This window comes from Chaetura pelagica, unplaced genomic scaffold (genome assembly GCF_000747805.2).
Source record: "Chaetura pelagica isolate M959 unplaced genomic scaffold, ChaPel_1.0 scaffold534, whole genome shotgun sequence".
Classification (NCBI taxonomy): domain Eukaryota; kingdom Metazoa; phylum Chordata; class Aves; order Apodiformes; family Apodidae; genus Chaetura; species Chaetura pelagica.
The window spans coordinates 987,701-1,007,291 of record NW_009953065.1 but is presented as its reverse complement, the minus strand read 5'-3'; the positions used below and the strand labels follow the sequence as shown (position 1 = coordinate 1,007,291).

The following is a 19,591-nucleotide window of genomic DNA, read 5'->3' as shown; positions in this document are numbered from 1 at the left end:
AGGACTCGGCAGGAAATTCCACTGCCCCTCTGACCAAGGTCTAACACTGAAGGTCTCGGGGAGACAGAGCGGTGACAGTCCAGAGGAATGAGTGACCCTCCTCTCTCCAGGCACCCAGTGGTTAAAGCAAATGCCCAGGAAGGTCCTGAGTTCTCATTGAAGGGAGAGAACTTATGGATCTCACTCAAATGCAAAGCAAAAAGAACTTCTGGATTGAGGCTAGAAGTCTGGACTTCCTCCTGTACTTCTTCCTTACTGTCTTGCTCTGGTCCTATGAAAAGCTCCTTTGAGTAACTTGCTCCCAGGCTATTCAGCTACCTCGTGACTAAAGTACTCTTTCAGAGGTTCCCATTGCCTTGGCCAAGCCTTCCCATCACCATCCTTTTAGGATCTGGACTCACTTGTTACCCTGTGAGCACAGCTGCCTTGTCTGCCACCTCTGGGCATGAAGGCAGATTTTATGGCTCACCCTGCTCATCCCTGAAGTACAGTGAAGCTTTGACATCTGGCTTATATATTTTTCTAGACCGGTAGGCTTAGTATATGGGGCACTTTGACTTCAGTCACTTAGCCATTACACATGTCAAAATGGAGGTGTCAAGTGAATGAAAATACTGACCACGGTGAGACAGTGACCAGACGGCAGGCAGCTTGAATAGTTCTCTGAGACTTCAGAGCCTGCACTCCTCTTGAATTCTCCTTTGTACTTCTGAGTTGTTTAAATGAAAATATAAACGAGAGGGTCTAATCCTGCAGCTGTTACCTGCACAACACTTGGTGCTGGGTTCAGAGTGAATGGTGTGATGTCAGACCTTATCAGTGAATGCTCCAGGGATCAAAAGTTGTGTGTTTTCTTGAACTAGGCATGATTAAATTATTCAATTTTTAAAGAATATAGGAATGTGCAACCAATGTGCAATACCAAGACTTCATTGCACTTCTCATACCTCTACAATTTCCTATTTGAGATGGATTTTTTTCTTCATAAACACATAATAAAAAATCAACTTTAGGGATTATTGGAATGCAGATAGGGACTTCAGTCATTAATTTACAGGCAGAAGTAAAATATGAGCTATAAGAAATGGATGTGCCAGTGAATCAAGAATCTAATTTGCACAGCTCAGAATTTAATATAAAACTAGTTGTGTTTTTTTTTGTAGCCTTCCTGCAAAGAATTACTATACGCAGACTACAGAAAGACAAAGAGGTTTTTCTCCCTTTTTGCCATTGAAATATCCTTTCTTTTTTAAGAATTTTTTTTTCTTGGTAAATCAAGAAGAACGTGAATTAAAAATTAAATTTAAATCTAGACATGTGGTATTAGTTCCAGGAAAATATCTCACGAGTATACAAGACTACATAGAATCATAGAATGATTAAGATTTGAAGGGACCTTAAATATTTTCTAGTTCCAACTTCATTGCCATAAGCAGGGACACCTCACACTAGACCAGGCTGCACAAAGCCTCATCCAACCTGGCCTTGAAAACCTCCAGGGAGGGGGCTTCCACAACCTCTCTATGCAACCTATTCCAGCACCTTACTGCCCTCATGGTGAAGAATTTCTTCCTGATATTTAACCTAAATCTCTCCTCTTTCCATTTAAAACCATTACCCCTTGTCCTATCACTACCCTCTCTGGTGAAAAGCCCCTCCCCAGTTTTCCTGTAGCCCCTTCAGGTACTGGAAGGCCATTACAAGGTCTCCCTGGAGCCTTTTCTCCAGGCTCAATAGCCCTAACTCTCTCAGCCTGTCTTTATAAAAAAACCCCACTGGCTTACTCTGGCTTGCTCTTGCTCCCACAAGACATACGTTCTAAGAGCAGTATCACAACAGAGATTAACGTGATTTTATTCTTTTGAATAATTTCTGTAGACTGCTTTGGGACTTCCATTAATCTACAGCATGAAAACCATACCACTGACTACATACAATATCCCATTTCTTACCATATGCTGAAATTGTATATAAAATATTATCTGTGTAGATTGCTGAAATAGGTTCAATTTTTTTTTTACAGTAGCTCCCACAATTTACTATTATACCCTTAACGAGCTTCTGGTATGTTTATTTTATAGTATTTCTCTCAATTGAAACCTAGACTGTTGAGCTTTCTCAGGACATGTCTGCACAGAAGTAAGTGCTTTGTGAAAGGCATTAGTGCCTTTCTATTACCCTGGGCTAATCTATTTCTGTGCTGCATGGAGCATCTGATCAGCACGGTGGGTTGCTGGTGACGTGCTGAATCACCCGGCAGGAGATCAACTGTGGAGCAATCTTCCTGCTGTCAGACAAGGAAAAGCAAGCTAAAGAACTGAGACTGTGCAGTTCTCTGGGCCACAAAATAATAGCTTCCTGTGATCACAGTTTAAAAAGTTGCTGGAATATCCTGAAGAGAAGAATGCAACCTTCTCTCACCTGTCAGACTGAAAGTGTTCACAGGAGGAATACAAGTAAAAGGTCCCTCATTCTCAGAAGCAGCAACTCAGGAAAAAAAAAAATCTGAGCTGAAAAACCGGGTTTGCAGATTCACATCACAGCAGGGACATTGGTGATGTGCCACTATGATACTCAATGAAGCAAACACAAAACTGCAGCATCATAGTCAAATTATTTTGTAGCTGTCTGAAAATGAAAGCATTAGGTAGTTTAACAGCATTAAGGGCTGAGCTATAAGGAAAATAACAAAACCTTTCCAGAGCAGAGCTAGACATCAGCACCTTATCATGGCTACATAAAATAGAGCTACCTGTACATCTGCAAGTACTATATAAGTTGCTACTTACTTTGCTGAATGTATATTTAGCCAGGAAGTAGTTCTCCTTTTCAATAGTATCTGTCAAAACACAGAACAAGAAGGATTTGTATCAAAACAGGGAGCAAAATCCATATGCAGTTCACATTAATTGTACTTAGTGGCCAATGTCAGACCATTTGTGGGTTATTTTATCTCTTCCTGTAGTCTTCTTAGGGTGATCTCCAGGGAACACAACATGAGTGATTTCCCTCTCTAGCAGATCAGCTGTTCCCAGTGTCACCCCTTTCTCTTATCAAAAACACTGCACTCTGCTTCCCACCCCTGTAATGTTCAAGTTAGGGGCAGTTCTGTAGCTGCAGAAGTCAGTGCCATTATACTGCCAAAAAGGTGGCCCTGGGCACAGACACTGCTTCCCAGCATGGGACCAGGCTTACCAATTGAATCACCATCATCCCAGAACAGAGATCCAGAAGCTTCTCCTTGTTCATCCAGGGCAATAATGAGCCCAAATGGGTTCAGACGGCTGTTAACAAACACGTTGAGAAGTGTCAGTACAAACTTGTGGGCAAGTTATTTAACAAAAACTCCTGAACATGATTAACTGCAATGTTAAGGTTACAAAAGAAGCTACAACAGAAGAATGGCAACCATGGTCATCAAAAGGGCTCCTGAAATTATGATGAAAACTTTACCTTGCCTTGTCCCACTGAAGTGTAAAATCCCCACATTTTGAGTGCTGTTGTGGACAAGTTTTCCCTTCTTTAGTGGCTTTAACGCATGATAACTGGACAGTCTGGGAGATGGCTTGTCACCAGTGCTACCTTACTATGTTTGCTTGCCACACGGTGCTGTTCCCTTCCCTTCATGTTTATCTTGTGAGAATGGCTCAGATGTGAGGCCAGTGTTTTACCCACTGGTGTGGGAAAATTGTTTTCCTCAAAACAGATTTGAGCCTTTCTACCCTTCCCATGGCATTGGCTAAAAACATCCAAGGAGAAGAGTTTTGCGTTTTTCCCTTTCATATATTTGCTTTGAATGACTGGCAGCAGGTCAGTGTGGCAGTAAGAGGTGCAGAAGCTTTCCCAAGCATAACCACAGAGCCAGGAGCATGTCAGGAGCAGGTTTCAGCTGTGCACATGATGATGTGGGTAATCTCTGGGGTGATTTTTCTTCACAATGGAGCAAATAGTGGGATAACAATGCTGTGCTTATTGTCTGGGATGGCAGCTGGGAGCTGCAGATAGCCTCTTTTCTGTACTGTCTTTTGATTGTTCTTTTGGCTGTCTCTGAGTCTGACCCACACACAGTTGTTCAGCAACAAACACAGGTGACATTACCTCTTAGTATTTGTTGTGGCTGGAGCCTGTTCTGGCAGGATGTAGCCTCCACGGATGTACAGAGGGATCTTGCTCAATGGGGCAGCCACAGTAACATACTGATTTTTCCAGACACTTGGGATTTTATGACCCTACCACAAAAATTAATGCAGTTAAAAACCCCCACAAATCTGGACACTATACATTGTGACCATATACCACTGAAAAAAAAGTTAAATCAAATAAATCAGTGAAAGTGAAAAAAAAGAAGTGGATTTCAGGGGTATTATCCCAGTTCCTTTTTTTGAAGTGAAAGGAGATCTAGCCCCTGCAGTTATGCATATGCATGAGATAGAAGCATCATGAATGAAAGACAGCAAATGGTATAATTTTCCATAAGCTGTGAAAAAAGCCTTCATCAAGACACTGAACAAAAAGCAAAAGAAACTGTTACATCTTCTTTTTATGCATATGGGTCCTGTCACATCTCAGTTTAAGGTGATTCATAATCATTGGGAATGTAAACTTTAGATTTTATTCTTTTTTAAGGACAAGTCTTTCCCTTTCAAGAAGTATTTATAGCATCCCATGAGTGAAACTTGTATATGTGTAGACAACTAGCATAAGTTATCTGCATTATTCCTTCCTGGTTTAATGCCTCAAAACCAGGTGTAGGCAAGGCTTGAATACAGAGTAGATGGTGGAAGGCTTTGCTCTTGCCTGCTGTAAATTATCATTATAAGCTATGCTAAGTACCTAACCTTTTTGGATAAGCATCATGTGTAAGGAAGTATGAGCCAAATGCTGGGAGATGAGCTCTGCAGATGCTGGGACATGCCTCATAGGCAGGGCAAGGGGCCCTAGGGCTGCTGTCCCCACACCCAGCCATGCAAGGGAGCTCAGAGGGAACCACAAGGAGAGCTGAACAAAATGCTCAACCAGCAGCACCATGGTCTTATGAAAAGAGGAGAAAGGGTTGGGTGAACATCCATCTGAAGACACCAACCAAATGCTGAAAATTATCAAACTTATTTAAAAGAAGTCTGAATTTCCCCTTAGAGCATTTCTGTCCTGCCTGCTTCCCTGCCAGCGTAGCTCAGGTTAGTTAACAACAGCCTGATGCTCCTGGGCTCACATTTCCAAAAGCCCATAGCATCAGTCTAACTACTGCTTAAGCTAACTCTGGTCTTACCCTACAAATTGCAGCAGAGCTTAGCTGGATTGAAACTGAGCACTTTTAGAAATGCAGTACTGGGGACCATGTTCAAAACATCAAATCCTGTAGTCCCTGAAACAAGAAGAGGATGGCATTTTCCACAGAGCAGATTGTTCAGCATCTCATGGAAGTATCTTTTGGAGGGGAGCCTCGCCCTGCCCTCTAATTACACTGTCAGTCAAAAGTGATGCATGTGCAAAACTGCATGCACAAAATGGTTTGCAGCCTGTTCTCAGGAGCACGACTCAGGTTTCTGTCTGTTTTCTATACAGGGAAGTGTATCAGGACAAGAATTAAAACATGCAATAAAGAGGCAAAGAAGAAAGAAAACTTAACAGTTTCATGAATTTATAGGCTGTTCTTGAAAACTCAGTTCTCTGTGTCTTAGAGATTTATAAATCAAAAACAAAAAATAAAATGCAACTGAAAGCTCTGCAATTTACTCTCCCAGCTAGCCTAGTGTAGATTTTTTTGTGCTCTAGTTTCTTTAAACACAGATGCTGACATAAAAAGTACTGCTGAACGTTGATAAAAGTTATTTTTCTGGAATTGTAGCCTTTAAAGTTACGTTAAAAATGTAAGAAACTGAATCTTAAAAATACGTACGGTGTAGTAGTCAAACCACTCTGCTTCAGGGAAGTACACATCCATAGTTCTTGCTCCCTGTAATTGTTAGAAAGTGATTAAAGCATTTTGTTTTGTTTTGTTTTTCATTTCTGGTATTACATTAGCTTTATTATATTTGTGCATGGAGGGGTGTATGCTGAATATTCTAACAACATCAAATCATAGATATTATGGCTGAGTTATTATCATAGCAGTGAACTAACTAGTCCTGGTAAATCTATATTAAACAGACAAGCCTCTCCTATTTGGGGAGTATTACTGCAGTTCCATGGAATTAGTCAATTTTACATTATTATTTTGGCTAGTCCATAGCTCTATGTCTCGCAAATACAGCTGACCTAGCTGCACTCCTCTAACATCTGAGCAATCCCAGTGAGGTCTACAGCAGCCTTTGCAAGACAGGAGTTCACATCTGATGATGGAGTGGGGGGACACCACTGCTCAGTGCCTCTTGCACCTTTCCTGCTCCAAAAACTGAGAGTAAGGTCTGGCAAGGAGGGTACACAGATATTTGACTTCTTGTCAACAATTTAAACTTGTAGAAAAATAACAATAATAATAAGTAATGCACTGCTAATTGCACAATTGCTTTGTTTTGTTTTGCAGCATGTGTTGTATCATCCTGTTGTAGGATTAAGGAAGAACTGATTTATTAAAGAATGCAAATCTCACATTAGAATGCAAGAATTGCTATCCTGGAAATGTGTCTTGTCCTACATCCTGTCTCCCACAGTGGGCAGTTCTGGGTATTTCAGGCAATGTCATAGTGCTGCAGCAAGTAAGGTTGAGGTAGTTTCATCTGTCTGTTTAGACCTTACTAGCTGTTTAAAAATTAAAGTTTGGCTTAATCTATAAAGTCACTTGAAGCTTTGAAGGGAAAACCCTAGAAAGTCAAGATGCCAGTCTCTCCGTATTTTCTCTGCATTGTTATGACAACCCTGGATATTCTGGTCTGCAGAGTGTGCAACCACCATCTGAATTGTGATGAGCCTTGCCTTCACAACTTCCCAGATAACAAACCAGTGTGTAAGGCGCTTCCTCATCCTAATTTTGATGGGTGTATCATTGTTCACACCCTAAGACTCAAGGAGCAAAGGACAAGCTTTCCGTGACCCAAAGGGACAGCTGTCCCTGACTCATCTTCTCTAGACAAGCTGCCACGTGCAGCTTGACACAGTCACCACTGGCCTGCAATGCCACAGTATGGGGCTGACAGCCCACCTCTGCCCCTGTCCTGCCAGCTGCCACCAGCCTTGGCTGCCACCTCTCACCCACCACAAGACCCAGCAATGTGTTGCCTCCAACATGATCCTTCCTCCATCAGGCCACAGGCACCTTGCCCTCCTTCTGTGTCACAGTACCCCAGAAAACACTAGGAACCCCCATCTAGACATTCCTTCATTTTATATATCCTTATAATGTTCCTTTTCATTTAGTTCTTTACAGGAAGCCACCTCTGGCTTGTCACCCTCTCTTTGTGGGAAGGTTTCTCTCACGTCTTTCATCATCTAGCTGGTCTGAGACCCTGTGAAGTCTCTTTGTTAGTCATAAGCTTCTAGAAACCTCAGGGAGCCTGAAGATGAAGGACCGACAAATGAGGGACCTCGGTTGGAGTCAGAATGGTTTTAGATGCAGGAATAAGAATTTCCTTTTGAATTCACAGAGGCACAAGGGCTGGATAAAAAAAAAAAAAAAAAGGTGACTAACAGTGGCCTGTTTATGTCTGATCATCAGCAACATTTAGACAATGTATCAGGTATTCCAGCAGGAGGCTGACTGCAAGCAGCTCCAGATACATCACATGCAGGTATCTGGCTCTGCTCGGATACACCTCCCTGGTGCTGTCAGCAGTCAGTGGTGGGGCAAGGAGAGAAACTCCCTTTGCTCCAGCAGAGCACCAAGAGCCCTGACTCCAGCGCCATGCCCAGCACAGCCACAGCAAAATGCTGCTTTTACAAACCTGTTATATTAGCAGCTAACATTGTTATTACCATTTCCATAATGACTGCACTTGCCTGTGATGCTGGGAAACTCCCAGCACAGCCCTTGAGATGCTGCTGTTTCAAAATGCTGTGGGTGAGTGGTAATATGGAAACCAGTTTGCTTTAATATCTGTGTGTTCCTTGCCAGCTTGACAATTACTCTCTCTGTGTGTCCTTGGAGGGAGCTGTCAGCACAGTAACAGGAGTACACAAGAGGCAGCATCCAGCCTGTTTACACCCATTTAGAGTTTGGAATAGCAGTGCCCTCACTTTCATCCTTTCACTTCAAGCACTGGGCAGCTCTGTACTGTCTGTGCTGCTCAGAAATGCTTCTGTAAGCTTTGACAGTGGAGGGAAGAAATGGGTGGATATGAACAAACATGCCCTGAATGTCATCCAATGCTCTAACTGCAGTTCATTTCTTTTATTCCAGCAGTACTTGCCTCTTCAAGAACAGGAGCAATCATAAAAGCAGGTCCCCAAAGGAAGGCAGTATCTATTCCATGAGTCTGCTTATCAGAGGTAAATCTAGTGTTGAAAGTGAAATATGCAAAGTTAATTCACATTTTTATAGAACTTGCAGAATATTTTGGTATTCCTCACTGCAATAAGAAATCTGCTTCCTCAAGACATCCTTCAACAGTGCCAAATATTTTTCCTGGTTGAGCAAATGCCAAAAGCTGGACACAGATTTAGAAATTACAGTAGCACCTACCATACTGGAGGAGCAAATGAGAATCTTCACAAAATGCTGGAGCTTATTTCTTTTCAAAATAGCAGTGGTGGGAAAATAACAAAATTTCTGTCCAGCAGGTTGACAGGTCATCCAGGGAGCCAAAGAGCAGGATAGGGGCCAGGACCAGGAGAGGGAACACAGAGGAATAATACTGTTCTCTAGGATCTAAAGCCTTTGTGAAAATCCTTGAATTTGGCTTCCAGCACCTTTCATAGATTTACATTAGAAATCTTTTGCAGGACAAACACAAAACAATGTTCATACATATTGTACTTTTTAGCTGCTTATACGGGTGGATGAAGACTTGAGTAATTAAATCCATTTTATTTAATGTATTAAAATAGTTTTGGATTCGGATTGTGCCATCCAGAGTGCTCAGAGTCCCATTTGCCTGGCATTGTGTGCCAGCTTGAGAAGAGATTTCAATTCCACTTTGCATCAGCTAATGAAAATAATGGCTAGCACCTGGCAAAGAGATCCTCCCCATCTCAGGAACCTCCACTCATCTGGCATAAAATCCTTGAGAATTTAAATAGGCTTGCAATTGTTTCTAAGCCTGTCTCTGAGGAAATTCATAATGGATCTTCATTCTCCAGTTAGCTTTTAAGATTGTCATGTGGAGTGTGTCCCAAGTCCTCCTAAAATCAAGGTAGTTTGTGTCTCCTGCTTCCCCCTGCTCCTCTGCCCTTTTTCTCATCCAACAGCCCTGCTGCCTCATCAAAAAAGGCAGCTGGGCTGAGCTGTCCATCATAATGCATTTTTAAAAATTCCTACTGCCTGCTGCATATTAATACATAATTCTCTAAGGATGTACAAATTATTATTTTTTTTAAAGTATTTACTACATCTGCTTGACTGAGTTTGCAGCTGCTCCTGCCTAAGGACAGGTTTCTGTTGTATGTTGGCTGGAGCAAAATGCTCAGTGTCCTGCTCTCACACCCTGCCTGCTCTGGGCACAGGTCTACCCTGCACCCAGCCCAGGCTTGCAGAAATTACTCCAAATGAGCAAAACCTCCTTGGCAATAAAAACACATCTATTTGGTGCTGGGATTTCTAAAATATTGCAACTTAAGGGGAGTACATGGAACTCAGGAAAAAAAATATGTTCTTGCAGGCATGTCTCAGGCTCTGCATGAAAGAAACCTCAGTTTAGCCAGAGTTTCTTTTTCTGCCAAAACCAGTAGCTCTTTTAGACATCTTAATCTTGGTCATTACTGGATTCTGACATGATGTTTTGTAATTTTTTTAAGTGAGGTGGTGTTTTTGATTCATTACTTTGTCTTAAAGTTTGTTAAATATGAAACATTAGGGGGTTTTGTTATCTCAACAGCCTGTCTGTATTTTTAATTTTGCTGTAATAAAATCATAATACTTATTCAATATACTTTGTTTTGGGAGGTTTCAGGAGAGAGAGCTAATCAAGAGAGGGCAATCTTATTTGCAGGTGGAAACAAGTGGTTCACCATCTGACTCAGCACCATTTGCTCTTGCACCTCTAACAACCACAAGCACAAATTCAGCAAAAAAATTAGCTTCCCCATTTTGAAAATACAAGCCATTAAGTCATATCTGGGATCTACAAAAGGTGCTTAACTCCTAACAGCTCCACTTGAAAAACTAGTGCAGGTTTTTTAGCTCTCTTTTGTATTTATTACAAGTAAGGGAAAGGTTTGATATAGAATTCCATCATCTATACATTAAAAATTCTGGCTTAGTTCTCTTGTTCTCTAAAATCCACATTTCTCCTCCTGTTAGCATGTAGGTCACTGTCTCTACTTAATCAGACCCACCAAACCAATGAATATTAATTATAAATAGTAAGAATTACTCATTAAGTAACAATAATCTGGGTAGTGGAACAGTTTGTGCAGATCTCCTGATGCCTACATGCCCCAAATATATTTTGGAGTTTTTATTTCCTAGTAATTCCAGTCTGGTTCTACTGACTAAACTCCCATCAATGGCTGGAGTGCACCTTTCAGCCCAGTTTCACCTAACAGAAGTCTCTGCTGGTGCCTCTGAGATTTCAGAGTAATTCAGTATTAGCAGAGGTTAGCTAATATTCATGTCAAAATGAACTCAGTAATAGCCAATATTAACACAAATTTAATTAAGCAAAAATAGAGCTAAAATAAATACTTGAAATAATGTACAGTCCCTTGTAAGACATGAGTACCTGTAACATTTCTCCTTAATCTTTTTAACTTAAAAGGGAAAACAACATTAAACAGATCAGGACATAGTCTGCACCAATAAGACTAAATTGTGTCAGAGCTTCAGGCAGTAGCCTATCATATGCATTAGGTGTGTCCCTTTTGCTCAAGTCTTTGCATAAAGCATCCTGAAGTAGAAAATTTACCAAAAGCAGGTAAAAAGCTCATTAAAAGATGCTGAGAGGGGAACTAAACCTTAGTTTGATTCCTACTTATTCCAAACAGAAAAAAATTAGTTGTTCCAAAAATCTGAGGTCACATTTTCTGAGGGGTTTTTCAGGCTGTATTTATTAATCTCAGTTTTGCAGCTGCTTCTACACTCAGACATCTCTATCTCTGTTTTCTCTCTGCAATTTGTGGACACAGGTGTAGGTTTCATACACAGCATCCAGATGCAAATGCTAAATTGGAAAATGCAAATGCCGTGGATGATTGGAAAATTGAGGCTTCTCTGTATGAAGCCATCTTGGCATTCTGGACCAGAATACAGATTTCATTTCATTCAAACACAGAAAATACAGGTATATGATTCCTATTTTTAAAATAAAAAACAACTGCATATTTGCCTAAGACAAGAAAATTTCAGAATTTCCCTTACTTAGATGTGTTTTTTTCCCACTGGAAACAAATATAGGTTATATTTTAAAGTCTATTGCACATATTAAGAGTTCTTTTTGTGCACATAATCTGATTAGGTTTCATTCTAAAACTGTTCTTTTTAAGAGAGAGCATGCAGTAATATTACTGTGACCGTTCTCAAACAGATATCCACTAGTTTATACACAGAAGCTCAACTATTTTTGTGAGTAAAATATGATTAAAAAAGAGAAACTCCAAACTCACTCGTGCATCAGTGACCGCGCCACCGTGTTTCCGTGGACATGAGACTCGTAGAACAAGGTGTACAAGTATGGAAGCAGTGAGTATCTGATCCGAAGTGTAGCACGAGCTATCTTGGCAAACTCATCTCCAAACACTGCTGGGTCTTGTTCCTGTTAAGGAAAAGCTTTGATTTGTACTGAGCATTATAACCAGGGACTCAACAGAGAACCTGTGTGCAACCTCAGGAGAGCTATGGTTGACACGATGCTATGAAAGTGAATGTTCAAATAAGAAAAAAGACTGGTCTGCAAACTGGAAGAGGTATTAAGAACCACATCTACTATCGCCAAACTAATATTTGTTTAAAAATCTTCAACTTGAAAAATTCCACCGTGTTCAGAGAGATCAGGCCTCCCCCATGGCGTATATGAGCCATCTGCAACAACCCCTAACCTTATGACAGGAGGAAAGCTGGGGTTTCATGTCCATGCTTGAGAACAGACACCCTGTCTGCAGAAATTAATTTATCCTGGAGATGCAAGCCCTCTGGGACAGAGAAGGTGAAACACAGGAAAAAGGGAAGACTGATAATCTACGAAACAAGGGCAAAAGCATCATTATGTTGGCCAAGAACAGAAAGGCAAATCTATTTAAAAGTAAGGCTAAATTCATGGCCCTGCTGAAGCCAAAGGGAGTGACTGAAATCACTGCCTGCAGTGGGGAAAATATTTAATCAACACAAAGAAACCTGATTTCTCCTCCTGTGCCCACCATTTTAGGATGCTCTGAACAAGGGGACTCCCACACCTCAGTGGTGCCCCTCTCCTCACTGCCAGTGTTGCTGTCCTGGGAGAAAGGGCACTCATACTGGGTACCACCATCCAGAGGGTGGTTTTGCAGGTTTAAGCAAATCTACCTACACTCGTTGGCTGCTTTTGATCTACTTTAAGGCAACCTTGACTCCCCCCGGTGATGGGATGTGAAGCACACAGCCCAGGGCAGTGCTGATACAGGAAGGAGTTACATCTGCCTTCATTCCTTCTGTTTGACCTCTAGTGCCAAACTGAGCCAGATAACAAGTCACACGCCTTCCCCTTCCTCCTTCACAAAATTTTCCCATAATACTGTTTTATCGTTAAAACTGGAGAATGTCTGATGAATTCCAAGGATAATGAAACATAAAAGGAACAGAAGTAACAAAGCTTTTTTATATTATCTAGTGCTTTTCAGGCAATAAAATTATTAATTAAACTACTCAAAATCCCCAGTGGATTAGGCACAGTGGATATTTATGATTTTATTTTAACACTAACTTAATATTAATTAAACTTGATATTTAAGTAAAATTTCTCCATTGTTATGTTTACATCAGAATTAGTCACTGTTAATATCCTCTGCTGGCTATAAGCTCCAAAGCATCTACCAATTATTTTTAAAATTGCACAGTATTTTTACCAGTATTTTGACACTGTACATATATTGCCTAAGTTCACAAAAAAAACCAACAAACCAGTCAGACTTCTTAGATGATGCTGAATCATTAAAAATGCCTTTAATGTCTTCCAGTGAATGCAATGTTTTAACTGGATTTAAGTAATCCAGTAAAACCAAATATATCTTCTTGTACTTCTGTCAGTCACTCAACACTGAGTTGCAGCTCCCATCAGGTAGACCCATTGTTCTGTGCTTGCTTATTAAATTGTATGTATGTGACTAATTACCCACTCACCCAGGTCAGACCCCATTTGCACGCTCAAAGGGCCAAGCAAATACATAGAGATAAAGTACTTTTAATTTTAGTGGAAAAGGTAAATAGAAAACGTTTATCAATAACAGCAGCTCACACCTCACTGAATTTTTTCTCCTAGAGAGAAATATCTCAGCATATCCCAAAGATCTACAGGGTAATTCCTGATGCTCTTAAGGACAGCACTATATCTTATTATTTCTGCATTTGCCCAGATGCTCAGTGTCCATCATACTTTCAAGCAGAAATAGAGGTCTTTCTTTGGGTGTAAATGTTGCAAAATTTTGATAACACATCTTCAAAGAAAACTGAAGGTTAGCTAATAACCTGAGCTCCAGCATTGCATGGAGCAGTTTACAGAAGGAAAAAAACAAACAACAACGCATTTATTGAACTGAGAGAACCATTTCATCATGGTTGCAGATAAGCACAGTGTACTTAAAAAGGCTGCAAGACCTTTAAACTGTTCATAGTTAGAAACAACCTGATATTTCTTTCTATCTGTGACAAGTCTTGAAAGGACTTTATGATAAGTTGAAGCCAGAGCACGTGTCTGGGCTGAGACTGCACTTCTTTATGCTTCTCATGGGCTTACTGGCCTTTTTCAGTCTTTGTTGCTTCTCAGCTGCCAATGCTGTCACAATCACTGGCTTTCCCTAGAGTTCTTGCATGTTTGTCTGGAGTTTCTAACTGTGGCATTTGTCTAAAACTTGCTTTTAAACAGCAAAGATGGTGTATAATGCTCTCCCTCACCTTCCTGCAATGCCTATTATAGTTACAGAAGTACTGAAACAAAAATTGACATAAACAAGGGAGTAGGAAGATGGTCTGACACTCACTGGTTCTTAAATAAAACCCAGGCTTCCGCAGGAAAAAGATAGAGGGGATGAACCTTGCCAACAGTGCGGGAAGACCATTTTCTGTCATTCAAAGTATGCAGCACACATTTCTGCATGGCTTTCAGATGTTAGATACTGCATAGTTTTCAGCATCTCTATGTCATCTTTACATGATGGATGGGAAAAATTTACACTTCCCTGAGTAAATCCTGCTCTCAGTGCAGCAATCCTTTTCACCTACTGCTCCAGTTTACCCAAGAATGGCAGGTAAATTTCTGAGAAGGTAACACAAATCACCATCAGGGTCACTGTAATGATAGACTACAGCTTTGGGTAACTTTGTTTACTTACGATATTTCCCTCTGCATTGTGGTTTCTGGAAAAGGGATAGAAAGAGCCCAGCTGCATCCAGCGCAAGCAGAGTTCGTAGGTGGTGTTATAGTTGAACCCACAGATATCAGCACCAATCTACAGAAAAATTAAGTTCACTGGATGAATGTTTGTGGTTGTGACTGAGGCCCCAAAATGAGAAACTAAACAAGTCTGTTAATAAAGATAACTTTTTGAAAGAGATACCTATTTCTGATTATTTTATAAGAATGCTCCATATGATATGAAATTTTCCAGGGACTGAGGTTGTACTGACTCCTGTAGCATTAACATCACTGTGGAAGATCTCACCATATTTCAGTAATTCTACGAATCCTCCAGCCCAGCTTGTAAAACCAAAAATATATGGACGGACTTCAGTGATAGAATACATAATATAGAGAGATCAGTTTTGGATGGGATGCAGTAATTTAATCTGAATCTAGCAGTGTTATTTTTGTTTCTCTTCAGCCAACCAAGACTGATGACATTTAGCTTTTTTAAACCTCCAGTTCCTTATGCTGTGGAGGCCGTTCCTGCTGGCCATCTCAAGCAGCTTATTTCAGAAAACATTTGAGTTAATTTAAAGCAATACTGTGTATGAGCCAGCAACTGCCTGAAGGACATTGGACTTACATAGGGAATGCCAAAGAGGTTGAATTCCAGGACTCCAATGATTGACAGGCGCATGTCCCTCCACTGAGAGAAGTTGTCACCCAGCCAGTGACCTCCGTGCTTCCCACTGCCAACGAATGTAGATCGACTCAGGACAAACGCTCGCTTTCCAGTTGCCTGCTGGACAACGCTGCAAAGAAAGGCAAGAAGACCATTCAAAATAAGAATGGTAACTGAAAGAGTCATACAATCACCCTGAGCTTTCAGGCACAATTTTCGCTGAAGGGGTGTTACTTGTGAAACAGTTATTAAATGTGTTAGTTGGTAAACGGGGCTGCAAAACTGCAAATAATGGGAAGTTTTACTCAGTGACCAAAATAAAACAAAATAAATCTATCTGATCCACAAAACAGTTTGTTTCAGGTATTTTTAGCCTTCCTAAAAAGTAATCTGTGTTTAACACAAATTTATTCTCAACAGTGTCTTAATCTGAAAATTGAAACATAATTTCCTTTCTGTATTAGTACATTCCTTTTAGGTTCTACATGCTTCTAAAACCGAGTAAAATATGTATTTTTTTCAATATAGGATTTATTTAGAGATTTGTATTGCCGAATCAGTTGTAATATCCTGGAATTAAAAAATAGTAATAATCTGAATATCTTAAAAAAAATAATAATCAATATAGAAAGCTAAAATGTAATCATTCAAAATGTCACCCCATGCTTGTAGTATTTCCTCTGGTTTTCTGTCATTGTTTGATATATGAGGTTTCATTACAGAATTAGTAGTGTAATGAATTTTTCCTTGCCTTTTAAAATAGTTTTTCTGCATCACCAGAAAATCAAGGAAGTGCAATATACCTCATTAACAAATCTATAACAAAATTCTTCAGTGTAGGATAATCTCTGTACATCATTTCATATTGCAATATTCTATATTGCAGGAACTCAAATTCAGCTCTGCTTTAATATGATTTGAGCAACACAACTTATACTCTCTGGGAAATCCTATTATAAAATAATAATCATGTTGTTCACCATCCACCTTATTCTCCCCCTCCTTAATGAGAATTGATCAAGAGCTCTTTCATCCATATTCGTAATGGCCAAGATTTGGTATTGGTTCTGTGATGGCACAGAGCCTTTGAAATGCTTCAACATTTGTTTCTGAAGCAAAAAATCCAACAGCCTAAACAGATTAAACTGATGGGCCATATGCAACAAGAGGTGCAGGGTTGTAGGAGTGCTGCTGGGCTCAATAACTACTCATGACTCCATGTGTTTTGTATAAATGGCATTTTGGAGCCATTTCATGGATGTCCAGGATATGTGTCCTCTGCTCTCGCTGTGTAGCACAAGTCTTTGGCTCTATTTGCAAATGCAGGTTGCTAATGAGGGCAACATCAAATCAACTCAAATTATTTGCAACAAGTAATTCTTGGATAAATTTTAGTCTATTGTGAACCATTGCCGAGCAGGTCCTAATATTGTCAAATGTATTTGTTGACTGAAATTATTTACAGAATATCATGAGCAAATAACTCTCAGCATTAAGGTAGACACAAGCTGATTGCTGTGCTAATTAATGTAACCAAACTCAAGCCATTTGACATGGGTCAAATGACACATTCCTATTCTCTGGCTGCACTAGAATAATCCTTAGAATTGCTTTGTATATTATTACGAAGCTGTTATTTGCTTTCAGCCAATATCCTGCAGTTGATACTGGTTTGCTAAATATTCCTTTCAGTAATTTAATTTAGCATATTATTTGTGAAGAGCAAATGCAGAAAGGGGAAACAACCAGCCTTGAAAAGAAATGTTTGAGAAACCCAACTGAATGTGTACAGAACAAAATTCACCAGAGTTCCCCACTTTGCAGCAAATCTAGCCTCTGCTTAAGCTTTTGGTGGTATTCTCCAGTCTTAACAGACTCTCTACATTTGGTTCAGCAAAAAATGTGTTTCTCTTGGAAGGAGCCTTGCAAGCAGGTGCAGCAGGATGGGGAAGGCTGAGAGCCTTGGGGGAGGCTGCAAGGAGCAGCAGTGACCATCCCAATGGCGTCGGTCCAGGTTAGCTTGGCCAGGACACTGTGCACACTGAAGGGGCTGGGGCAGCAGTGCAGAACTTTTCCTGCTAAATTCACAGGGTTTGCCTCAGGAAAACTGGCACAGAGCTTGAATGGAACTAGAAAAACAGCTCAAGAAGGCAGGCCAATCCAAAGTCTCTATTCAAACAGTGTTACCAAGGCAGTGAATGGTTGTGCAGACCCCAGAGAGTGGAGGACAAACCCCAGTGCACAGACGAGTGACAGGAGCATCTTTGCTAAGACTGGGGCACAAGGGCCCAAAGACCATGCCAAGTCCCATGCATCCTGGCTGGGCTGGGTGGCCAGTGAGGTCCGGGGTTCAAGGGCTTTCTGCTTCTCCTCTCAAAAGCTGGACTGCTCTTCAGCCAGGTCCACAAGAGCTGGCAAACTACTTCTGGCTTTTACCCAGTGCTTCCCTTCCCCCAGGCTTGGCATATAAATATAAGTGCATCTACACCATAAGAGTAGGCTCACTTAGCCATGTCCTCTGGATGCAGTCACAATTCAAGTGCTGAAAATGAGTGCTATATTCTGAAATAAGCCAGCACAAGGACCCCTGCTTTGGCACTTACACTGCAGGATTAAACTTTGTGTTTTAGCTCAACCTCTACTGCAAAAGGCATAATTTGCCCATTTGATTTAATCTAACAGCCAGCTTTACCCTGCCACTCCAGCTCCACAGCAACAGACTGCTTGTATAAGCTAGTTTTGAGTGTTTCCCAGCTGCAAAATGAGTTTTACAGTAGCTGACATCAACTGTGCTGCAATGCAGCTCTGCCCTCCTGGACCAACCGAGCCCCAGGCATACACACAAAATGCTGCCTGCCAGGAACCAGAGGCAGCTCCAGAAGCAGGAGGAGCCGCAGGAGCCACATGATTCAGATCCTTCACTGGAAGTGATAGGAACATCTCTGCTTGGGCCACAGTAACAAAGGGATGGAAAAATTCCCCTGATGCCTCACAAGGCTGCTTCTGCAGCAGCTGCACATAAGCAGCTCTAACGGAGAACAGGAACATCTTGCTCTAGTTACACAAAAGCAGTAGCTGAAGAGTTAGGCCCTACAAGTAGATCCTGATTTTAGCTAAGAAAAGTAAATTCCGAAAAGATACCATTTCTTCTTCCAAGACTCTCTTTTCTTGAAAATTTTTACTAAATGACAAATAGTGAAATGAAGCATGGAGCTATTTCTTAGTAGATATTATTACAGATTTCCCAGGTAACATCAGCAGCCTTTAAAATTTATTTCAATCACCTGAAATCTGCTTAGAAAACTTACTTGAAAGTTGGTGCTGTCTGTGACCAGCCGAAGAGAGAGTGAGTGTTGTAGTGCTCTCCGAGGTAAGTCTTGGAATCAGGACACAGTGTCTTTTCTGACAGGGAACCATCACTAATCTCTGAGAATTACACAAAATATTGTAAAATTGTATGCATCAAGAGGGTGAGAAGACTGAGTAAATACTGCTAATTAATTTCAACTTTTATGTCAGATATCATGTGTTCAGTAAGTGATAGCCAGAAAGAAAACTTCTGCATTGCTGAATTAAGAGTACAGCTACACATTCTTTTACATAGTGACAAATTTTACGTAAGAATAAAAAAGTTGAAAACCAAACCAAAACAAACAAAACACAAAGAAAACCACAAACAAACAAAATCAACATTAAAAAAATCCCCAACCAATAAAACCAAACACAAACAGAAATTCAGATGCCCGGGGAACTTGTATGGATGTATGAAATCACGAGACCGCAGTTTGTGTGTCACTCAGCTGCAGATGTATGTAGGCAGAATGATTCTCCCTATCATGGCAAAGTTCACACCTGAGCTCGACTCTGGTCCCTCTTCCCCTCAGGCATCTAAGATTAAAGGACAGCACAGTCCCAAGCAGGTCACAGCGATGGGTTGGGAGTGCCAGAGGTGCACAGGGGAGGGAAAAGCATGAGGTGTAGCAGTCCTCAGGGTGCCATCTGCCATGGCCTGATATGCTGCACAGAAAGGAGCAAGGTTATAATGGTATATTCACATGCAGGTGGATTATCCAGTAGCTCTTTCTACCAGCGGTAGAGACAGCAGTAGCATTTTGCCTATTTTTTTGTGATAGCCAAGGGTAACCCTGACATCTCTGGTACATCACTGGTTTAGCTGAGCTAGGGGAAGCAGCATGGGGCACAAATTGTCTGCAGAGATACTGCCTGGTCTTTGATCCCATATTAAGTAGATGCTGCCAAAACCCATTGGGTGCAGAAAACGTGATTC

General features: G+C 40.8%; 1 protein-coding gene across 1 annotated transcript in view; it reads right to left on the bottom strand.

The window, feature by feature from the left end:
• LOC104387990 (maltase-glucoamylase, intestinal-like) overlaps positions 1-19,591 on the bottom strand; it is a 57,043-nt gene that overhangs the window by 1,985 nt on the left and 35,467 nt on the right. Inside the window, exons 13-21 of the mRNA XM_009996793.1 lie at positions 18,612-18,729; positions 15,265-15,433; positions 14,611-14,727; positions 11,695-11,843; positions 8,346-8,430; positions 5,900-5,956; positions 4,099-4,229; positions 3,196-3,284; positions 2,790-2,839 (exon numbers count right to left, since the gene is read on the bottom strand). Coding sequence (XP_009995095.1) covers positions 2,790-2,839; positions 3,196-3,284; positions 4,099-4,229; positions 5,900-5,956; positions 8,346-8,430; positions 11,695-11,843; positions 14,611-14,727; positions 15,265-15,433; positions 18,612-18,729 — 965 coding nt within the window. The remainder of the gene's footprint in view (positions 1-2,789; positions 2,840-3,195; positions 3,285-4,098; positions 4,230-5,899; positions 5,957-8,345; positions 8,431-11,694; positions 11,844-14,610; positions 14,728-15,264; positions 15,434-18,611; positions 18,730-19,591) is intronic.